The sequence below is a fragment of the Muntiacus reevesi genome, chromosome 1 (assembly GCF_963930625.1).
Source record: "Muntiacus reevesi chromosome 1, mMunRee1.1, whole genome shotgun sequence".
Classification (NCBI taxonomy): domain Eukaryota; kingdom Metazoa; phylum Chordata; class Mammalia; order Artiodactyla; family Cervidae; genus Muntiacus; species Muntiacus reevesi.
Genome location: NC_089249.1, coordinates 179,463,155 through 179,473,162, shown reverse-complemented (window position 1 = coordinate 179,473,162; position 10,008 = coordinate 179,463,155). Strand labels below are relative to the sequence as shown.

At 44.0% G+C, this 10,008-nt stretch overlaps 1 protein-coding gene across 1 annotated transcript; it reads left to right on the top strand.

Annotated features, from left to right (window-relative positions):
- Nucleotides 1-8,246: 8,246 nt before the first annotated feature.
- LOC136169222 (nuclear envelope pore membrane protein POM 121-like) lies at nt 8,247-9,458 on the top strand. The gene has a single exon (XM_065937033.1). The coding sequence runs from the start codon at nt 8,247-8,249 to the stop codon at nt 9,456-9,458; it is 1,212 nt and encodes a 403-aa protein (XP_065793105.1).
- The last annotated feature ends 550 nt before the right edge of the window (nt 9,459-10,008 follow it).

Here is a 10,008-nt window from a genome sequence, read left to right as displayed (position 1 = left end):
CTCTTGTGAGGTCACTGCTTCTTTTTGCTGGGTTCTGGTGTGCATAAGGTTTTGTTTGTGCCCTCCAAGAGTCTGTTTTCCCAGTTCTGTGCTAAGTTCTGTAATCAAATCCCACTGCCCTCCAAAGTTACACACCCTTGGGGTTCTCAGTTCTTCTGCCAGACCCCCAGGTTGGGACATCTGTTGTGGGTCCTAGAACTATCTTAACAGTGAGAGAATTTCTTTGGTATAATTGTTCTGCAGTGTGTGGGCTGTCTCCTCAGCAGGTCTGTGGTGGGCTTAATGGTGGCCTCCTCCAAGGGCTGATGCCACACCCAGGACGGCTGCACTCAGAGCCCCTGCGCCTGTGGCGGGCCACTGCTGACCTGAGCTTCCGCAGGAGCCACTCAGACTCTCAGAGGCAGGGCCGGCTCCGTCTCTGTGGGCTCTCCTGGTGCGCACAAGGCTTTGTTTGAGACATTTGAGTGTCTCTGGCAGGTATGGGCTTTGATTCTAAACGTGATCTCACCCCTCCTACTGTCTTGCCAGGGGATTCTCCTTTGCCTTGGACGGTGGGCTATCTTTTTTTGGTGGGATCCAATGTTCTTCTGTTGATGGTTGTTCAGCAGCAAGTTTAATTTTGGAGTTCTTGCAGAAGATGAGAGCATGTCCTTCTATGCTGCCATTTTGGGGCAATTTGGAAAACTCAGCAGTGGTCACAGAACTGGAAAAGGTCAGTTTTCATTCCAATCCCAAACAAAGACAATGCCAAAAAATGTTTAAATGATGACACAATTGCACTCATCTCACATGCCAGCAAAGTAGTGCTCAACATTGTCCAAGCCACACTTCAACAGTTCATGAACTGTGAACTTCCAGATGTTTAAGCTGGCTTTAGAAAAGATAGAGGAAGCAAGTATCAAATTGCCAACATCCGCTGGATCATCAAAAAAGCATGAGACTTCCATAAAAACATCTACTTCTGCTTTATTGACTGTGCCAAAGTCTTTGACTGTATAGATCATAACAAACTCTGGAAAAAAAGATATGGGAATACTAGACCACCTTACCTGCCTCCTGAGGAATCTGTATGCAGGTCAAGAAGCAACAGTTAGAACCAGACGTAGAACAACAGACTGGTTTCAAAATTGGGAGAGGAGTATGTCAAGGCTGTATATTATCACCCTGCTTATTTAACTTACATACAGAGTATGTCATGTGAAACGCTGGACTGGGTGAAGTACAAGATGGAATTTAGCTTATTGGGAGAAATATCAACAGCCTCGGATATGCAGATGATACCACCTTAATGACAGAAAGCAAAGAGGAACTAAAGAGCCTCTTGATGTGGGTGAAAGAGGTGAATGAAAAAGCTGGCTTAAAGTCCAACATCCAAAAAACTAAGATAATGGTATCTGGTCCCATCAGTTCAGTTCAGTCGTGTCCAACTCTTTGTGAACCCATGAATCCCAGCATGCCAGGCCTCCCTGTCCATCACCAACTCCTGGAGTTTACTCAAACTCATGTCCATGGAGTTGGTGATGCCATCCAGACATCTCATCCTCTGTCGTCCCCTTTTCCTCCTGCCCCCAATCCCTCCCAGCATCAGGGTCTTTTCCAGTGAGTCAACTCTTCGAATCAGGTGGCCAAAGTATTGGAGTTTCAGCTTCAGCATCAGTCCTTCCAATGAACACCCAGGACTGATCTCCTTTATGATGGACTGGTTGGATCTCCTTGCAGTGCAAGGGACTCTCGAGTCTTCTCCAACACCACAGTTCAAAAGCATCAATTTTTTGGCACTCAGCTTTCTTCACAGTCCAACTCTCACATCCATACATGGCCACTGGAGAAACCATAGCCTTGACTAGATGGACCTTTGTTGGCAAAGTAATGTCTCTGCTTTTTAATATGCTATCTAGATGGGTCATAACTTTCCTTCTAAGGAGTAAGAATCTTTTAATTTCATGCCTGCAATCATCATCTGCAGTGATTTGGGAGCCCCCCAAAATAAAGTCTGCCACTGTTTCCACTGTCTCCCCATCTATTTCCCATGAGGTGATGGGACCAGATGGCTTGATCTTAGTTTTCTGAATGTTAAACTTTAAGTCAACTTTTTCACTCTCATCTTTCACTTTCATCAAGAGGCTTCTTAGTTCCTCTTCACTTTCTGCCATAAGGGTGGTGTGATCTGCATATCTGAGGTTATTGATATTTCTCCCGGCAATCTTGATTCCAGTTTGTGCTTCCTCCAGCCCAGCGTTTCTCGTGATGTACTCTGCATATAAGTTAAATAAGCAGGGTGACAATATACAGCCTTGATGTACTCCTTTTCCTATTTGGAACCAGTCTGTTGTTCCATGTCCAGTTCTAACTGTTGCTTCCTGACCTGCATATAGGTTTCTCAAGAGGCAGGTCAGGTGGTCTGGTATTCCCATCTCTCTCAGAATTTTCCACAGTTTATTGTGACCCACACAGTCGAAGGCTTTGGCGTAGTCAATAAAGCAGAAATAGTTGTTTTTCTGGAACTCTCTTGCTTTTTTGATGATCCAGCGGATGTTGGCAATTTGATCTCTGGTTCCTCTGCCTTTTTTAAAACCAGCCTGAACATCTGGGAGTTCACAGTTCATGTATTGTTGAAGCCTGGCTTGGAGAATTTTGAGCATTACTTTACTAGTGTGTGAGATGAGTGCAATTGTGCGGTAGTTTGAGCATTCTTTGGGATTGCCTTCCTTAGGGATTGGAATGAAAACTGATCTTTTACAGTCCTATGGCCACTGCTGAGTTTTCCAAATTTGCTGACGTATTGAGTGCAGCACTTTCACAGCATCATCTTTCAGGATTTGAAATAGCTCAACTGGAATTCCATCACCTCCAGTAGTTTTGTTCATAGTGATGCTTCCTAAGGCCCACTTGACTTCACATTCCAGGATGTCTGGCTCTAGGTCAGTGATCACACCATCGTGATTATCTGGGTCATGAAGATCTTTTTTGTACCAATCTTCTGTGTATTCTTGCCACCTCTTCTTAACATCTTCTGCTTCTGTTAGGTCCATATCATTTCTGTCCTTTATCAAACCCATCTTTGCATGAAGTGTTCCCTTGGTATCTCTAACTTTTTTGAAGAGATCTCTAGTCTTTCCCATTCTGTTGTTTTCATCTATTTCTTTTCATTGATCACTGAGGAAGGCTTTCTTATCTCTCCTTGCTATTCTTTGGAACTCTGTATTCAAATGGCAATATCTTTCCTTTTCTCCTTTGCTTTTCACTTCTCTTCTTTTCACAGCTATTTTTAAGGTCTCCTCAGACAACCATTTTGTGTTTTTGCATTCTTTATTCATGTGGATGGTCTTGAACCTCGTCTCCTGTACAATGTCATGAACCTCCATCCATAGTTCATCAGGCACTCTGTCTATCAGTTCTAGTCCCTTAAATCTATTCCTCACTTCCACTGTATAGTCATAAGGGATTTGATTTAGGTCATAACTGAATGGTCTAGTGATTTCCCCTACTTTCTTCAATTTCAGCCTGAATTTGGCAATAAGGAGTTCATGATCTGAGCCACAGTCAGCTCCCGGTCTTGTTTTTGCTGACTGTATAGAGCTTCTCCATCTTTGGCTGCAAAGAATATAATCAATCTGATTTCAGTGTTGACCATCTGCTGATGTCCATGTGTAGAGTCTTCTCTTGTGTGGTTGGAAGAGGGTGTTTGCCATGGCGAGTGCGTTCTCTTGGCAAAACTCTATTAGCCTTTGCCCTGCTTCATTCTGTACTCCAAAGCCAAATTTGCCTGTTACTCCAGGTGTTTCTTGACTTCCTACTTTTGCATTCTAGTCCCCTATAATGAAAAGGACATCATTTTTGGGTGTTAGTTCTAAAAGGTCTTGTCGATCTTCATAGAACCATTCAGCTTCAGCTTCTTCAGCATTACTGCCCCCATCACTTCAAGGCAAATAGATGGGGAAACAATGAAAACAGTGACAGACTTTATTTTCTTGGATTCCAAAATCACTGTGGATGGTGACTGCAACCATGAAATTAAATGACACTTGATTCTTCGAAGGAAAGCTATGACAGATCTAGACAGTGTATTTAAAAGCAGAGACATCACTTGGCTGACAAAAGTCCATATAGTCAAAGTTATGGTTTTTCCAGTTGTCATGTACAGATATGAGAGCTGGACCATAAAGAAGGCTGAGCACCAAAGAATTGAAACTTTTGAATTGTGATGCTGGAGAAAACTCTTGAGAGTCCCTTGGACTGCAAGGAGATCAAACTACTCAATCCTAAAGGAAATCAATCATGAATATTCACTCGAAGGACTGATGCTGAAACTTCAGCTCCAAGTTGAAGTTCTAATCAGGTTACATGATGTGAAGAGCTGACTCATTGGAAAAGACCCTTATGCTGAGAAAGAATGAGGGCAGGAGACGAATGGGGCAAGAGAGGATTAGATGGTCGGATGGTATCACCAACTCAATGGACATGAGTTTGAGCAAACTCCATGAGATGGTGAAGGACAGGGAAGCCAGGTGTGCTGGAGTCCATGGGGTCACAAATAGTCGGACACAACTTAGTGTGACTGAACAGCAACAACAGTGACAAACCTATAGATAGCATCATAGTCAACAGTGAAAAGCTGAAAGTGTTCCCTTTAATATCAGGAACAAGACAAAGATATCTACTCTTGATACTTTTATTCAATGTAGTTTTGGAAGTCCTAACTACAGAAATCAGAGATGGAAAAGAAGTAAAGGGAATCCAAATTGGAAAAGAAGTTAAACTGTCACTGTTTGCATATAACATGTACATATACATAGAAGATCTGAAAGATGCTACCAGAAAATTACTGGAACTCATTAATGAATTTGGTAAAGTCACAGGTTACAAAATTAATACAGAGAAATCTGTTGCATTTCAATACACTTACAATGAAAGATCAGAAAGAGAAAGTCAAGAAGCAATTCCATTTACAATTGCATCTGAAAGAATAAAATACCTAGGAATAAACCTACCTCAGGTGACAAAAGACCTGTACTCCAAAAACTATAAGATGCTAATGAAAGAAACCAAAGAATACATAAACAAATGGAAAGATATACCATGTTCATGGATTGGAAGAATCAGTATTGTCAAAATGACTATACTACCCAAGGCAGTCTAGAGATTCAATGCAATCCCTGTCAAATTATAATGGCATTTTTCACAGAACTAGAACAAAAATCTCAAAATTTGTATGGAAACACAAAAGACTCTGAATAACCAAAGCAATGAGTAGAGCTCGAGGAATCAGTCGTCCTGGCTTCAGACTACACTACAAAGCTACAGTAATCAAAACAGCATGGTACTGGCACAAAAATAGAAATATAGATCAATGTTGCAGGATAGAAAACTCTGAAATAAGCCCATACACCTATGGCAAATTAAGCTATGACACCAATGACAAAGGTGGCAAGACTACACAATGTTGGAAAGATAGTCTCTTCAACAAATGGTGCTGGGAAAACTAGACAGCTACATGTAAAAAAATGAAATTAGATCATTCTTTAACTCCAAACACAAAAATAAGCTCAAAATGGATTAAAGACCTAATGTGAGACCAGATACTATAAATTTCCTCAAGGAAAATATGGGCAGAACACTCTCTGACATAAATCACACATCATTTTTTCCATCTGTCTCCCAGAATACTGGAGATAAAGACAAAAATAAACAAATAGGACCTACTTAAACTGAAAAGTTGTTGCATAGCAAAAGAAACAAAAAAAATGAAGAGACCATCTAGAGTTTGGGAGAAAATATTTGCAAACGATGTGACTGATAAGGGATTCATCTCCAAAATTTACAAACAGCTTGTGATGCTTAATGGCATCAAAACAAACAACTCACTCAAAAAATGGGCAGAAGACCTAAACAGATATTTCTCCAAAGAAGACATACAGATGGCCAATAGACACATGAAAAGATGTTCAACATCTCTAAGTATTAGAGAAACTCAAGTCAAGACTACAATGAGATATTACCTCATACCAGCCAGAGTGATTATTAAAAAAAAAAAAAAACCTCACAAAGAATAAGTGCTGGAGGAAAGGTAACTCTCCTATGCTGTTGGAGGGAATGTAAATTGATACAGCCACTATGGACATCAATATGGAGGTTCCTCATAAGGCTAAAAGTAGAGCTACCATATGACCCTGCAATCCCACTCTTGGACATATATCCAAACATGATCCAAAAGGATGCATACATCCCAGTGTTCATTCCAGCACTGTTTACAATAGCCAAGACCTGGAAGCAACCTAAATGTCCATTGACAGGGGAATGGATAAAGATTCCACTGTACATATACACAATGGAATATTACTCAGACATTGCAAAGAATGAAATAATGCCATGTGCAGCAGTGTGAATGGACCTGGAGCATATCATACCGAGTGAAGTAAGTCAAAGAAGGAGAGATATTATATGACTGCCCTTATATGCAATATCTAAAAAGACATGACATAGACGAACTTACAAAACAGAGAGACTCACAGACTTAGAGAACGAATTTATGGTTGCTGGGAGGATGGGGTAATTAGACTGAGATGAACATGTACACACTGCTATATTTAAAATAGATAACCAACAAGGACCTAGTATATAGCATATGAAACTCTCTGCTCAATGTTATGTGGCAGCCTGGATGGTTGGGGAATTTGGGGAGAATATATATGTATGGCTGAGTTCCTTAGTTATTCATCTGAAACCATCACAGCCTTGTTAATTGGCTACACCCCAATACAAAATACAAAGTTAAAAAATTAATGGTTGAAAAATTCTTCTGGAAAATTTTTATTGGATAACACATTTTAATGTGTCTATTATTAAGATTTATTTCTTTTACTGAGGAATGGATTACCTTCAAATACCTGGAATAATTCCATTTATATTGTGGTAGTATATCCACCCATCATGAATTTTTCTCTTATTTCATTTTTAAAAGAACTTTGAAGCACAGCAGACAGATAAAAAACATTGGGAGGTTGTCAACATTGTTAAATTTTTTTTTACATCAAGATGAAAGTCAAACTCCTGAATTTTATAACCCACTAGAATAGTTAGTTAAAGTATAGCCCTTTGGATGCTGGTTACACAAAATCATACTACCCTTCTCTGCTTGCTGAGCACAGCACTGACTGGAATAACTCCTTTGAAAAGCTACCTGGTCTAGTAAAATGCCAAGCATCATTCACTAAGTGATGATAATCCAAAATAAGGCAAAACAGTTTCAAAACAAAACAAAAAACAACCAAATCAAAGTGAGTGTAGCTATGAAAACATCAAAGATTTTAAAACAGTCTGAATATTCTAATGTTTCAACTTTCAACTAATAATCCTATCTGCAGTCAGAATACTTATAGAGAGTTAAATTCTGAGTCCTAATTTGAATTGCCAGGTCCCTTCTCCCATCCATAGACACAGACTTACTGAAAAGGAATGACACAAAGCACTACAGGATCTGTTGAGGGGCAGAAAGTAAATATTAGGGTAATGACAAAGTACGACCTTCAAAATTCAAGTTTTAACCCAGATAACACTGCTCCTGGATATAGAGACACCAATTCTCCAGGGGAGAAGGACGGGGTGGGGTATCAGAAAAGTAAGATTTAGTCGAAAGGAAACAGGATGGGGAGCCTCCACTCTGGCTTCCCACGTCCAGCTGGTTCCCTCCTGCAGTCTTGGATGCCTGGGTGGTTATGCCCCCAGGATCTCCGGGGCACGGGATCAGAATGGCTTTTCCCTGGGGTATCCGGTGCTGATCCCGGAGCTGCAGCATAGAGTGGGCGCTGCTAAGCCGGGAGCCATTAGGTTTGGGGATCACTGCCAGTCACTTTCCCGCGACGGAGCTGGGGCCTGGTTGCGGGAACTGCGGCTGCGCCCAGGGAGCCGGTAATCCACAGGCCAACACCTGCGCCCCGCCGACACCCGCGCCCCGCTGACACCGCGCCCCGGAGACACCTGCGTCCCACAGACACCTGTGCCCCGGAGACACCTGCGTCTCACAGACACCTACGCTGCATCCGGCAGGAAGCACCCGGGTGCGCTTACCCCTCCCTCGCGCAGGCTTAGCGTTCCCTTTCTTCGCTCACGCGTTCCAACGACGCGTCACAGGCGCCACACAACAGTAAGCGCTTTGCCTGGCACCCCTTGGAGGCAACTAACGGAAATCTCTCTGAGCCACTAGACTCCATTTGAAGGTCCCGACAGACAGTGCAGAATTGCGCCTCATGGGCGGTTACCTGAGCCGGCCTCGCCCTCGCCCGTCGTCACCTGCTCTACGGGGCAGGGACCAGCCAGAGAGCCCCGAGTGCCTTGGGCCTGCGCACACCGCCAGCCGTGTTCCCCCAGCTTTCCGGGTTCACTCGGGGCCCCCAACTCAGGACCTGGCTCGCAGGCTGTCCTATGAGGGTTTCATGGCTTCACCCCGTCGTCGTCTGTACCGTCGGCGGTTTGTCCTAGTCCATCGGTGGCTATATTCAATCCAGCAAGCCCGGTGTTCCTTTTGGGGTTTTTTCCCCTCTGTGCCCAGGAGTGGCCATCAGAAGCCATTGCCGTCTGCTTGCAGTTCCAAGATGTTCTACACCTCAGTGATCCTGAGGATGGTATCCGCAAAGGGCAGACTGACGCTCCGTTTGCCTCTGAAGCAGACAGTCACCTGTACCTGGTCTTCATTTTCTGTTCAGCTCCCAAACCTTTGTGTCAAGGAGATTCTGGTGAGGGCCCTAGAAGAGAGTGGTCAACTGAGAGGAAAGGAAGAGAAGGACCTGACAGCCTTGGCTGAGAGCAGAAAGGGGCTAGCAAAGCAAAAGAAAGGGCACTCAGCCCAGGAGAGTGAGGATGAACAGAGAAAGGGCTCGAACCCAGGTGGGAATGCGAAGTCCGCGTTTAGACGCCTCATGATCGATGGTGTCCTCTCGTCCTTTGTGCCCAGGCCTGGGCCTCTGGTTCTCTGTTCCAAGAGCCCTGAAGATATCCTGATTAGGAAATCCCAGACCTCCTTTTTGAGTTCATACAGCAAGCGAAATGCCATCACCAGTTCATACAGCTCCTCAAGAGTTTTCCCACAGCTCCAGAGGAGTGGTCCAGGCGCAGCCAGGCTCCTGGGCTCAGAGTCATCACATCTGCATGTGCTCTCAGAGCAAACCAGCGAGGAGGGCCATGGGCCTAACCCTTCAGCGTCAATGGAACCGCAGAGGAAGATCGAGGATGAAAAAATTGCAGATGACCACTTAAGGAAGAAACTAAACTTAAATTGCTCACAGTCATCTGACAGTTCCAGGCCCCGCAAACGCAAGATTCCTCTGCTGCTGCCCTCCAAGCAAAATGGCCCACTGATCCTGCCCCCACCCCTCCAGATAGGTTATCCAGTAACTGCTGAAGTCCTTGACCTCGAGAAGAGAGCTGTGATCCGGTGGATTAACAACGTCTTGAAAGGGTAAGACTGAAACCATCTCAGTATGCAGAACTCCTCAGCCTTCTACTCTGCCAGCTCCCAGCACTAATTCACAGCCAAGGAGCTTCTGGAAGATGTAGAGCTCCCCAGGCCCCAGTGGCCTTCTTGTTGGTTGGAGTAGCCATCTCTATGAGGTGTTTTGTCTTGGTTTTCCCTGTTTGTCTTGCTCCACTTTGCTTAAAAAATTGGTTCCTTTTTCCTGGCCAACCAGGGCCTGTTCCCCAGTACTTTGCTGCTTGGCCCCTCAGTGGTTCCTTGGAGGAGCAGCGTAAGACCATCAGAGTCCAGTTTTGCTCTTGAGGGAGCCCAGAGTGCTGCTCCTGTGAGCCCATTCCCCTACCAAGTCAGTTCTCTCCAGAGAGACAACATAACATTCTTAGTCTTTCTGTCAGAAGTGCACCTGGAACTTAGGCAGCTGGAAGTTGTTAGTCTGGCCTGACCCAGTGGTCAGCATCCTTGCAGCAGAAGAGGGAAGCTTTGGCCCAGTTTCCCTCCAGGTAGGAGCAAGCAGGACACCCACTGCTATGATCGTTGCC

Bases quoted from the DNA above. Each gene is read 5' to 3' on its own strand.
- LOC136169222 (XM_065937033.1), top strand. From the start codon at position 8,247: ATGGGCGGTTACCTGAGCCGGCCTCGCCCTCGCCCGTCGTCACCTGCT.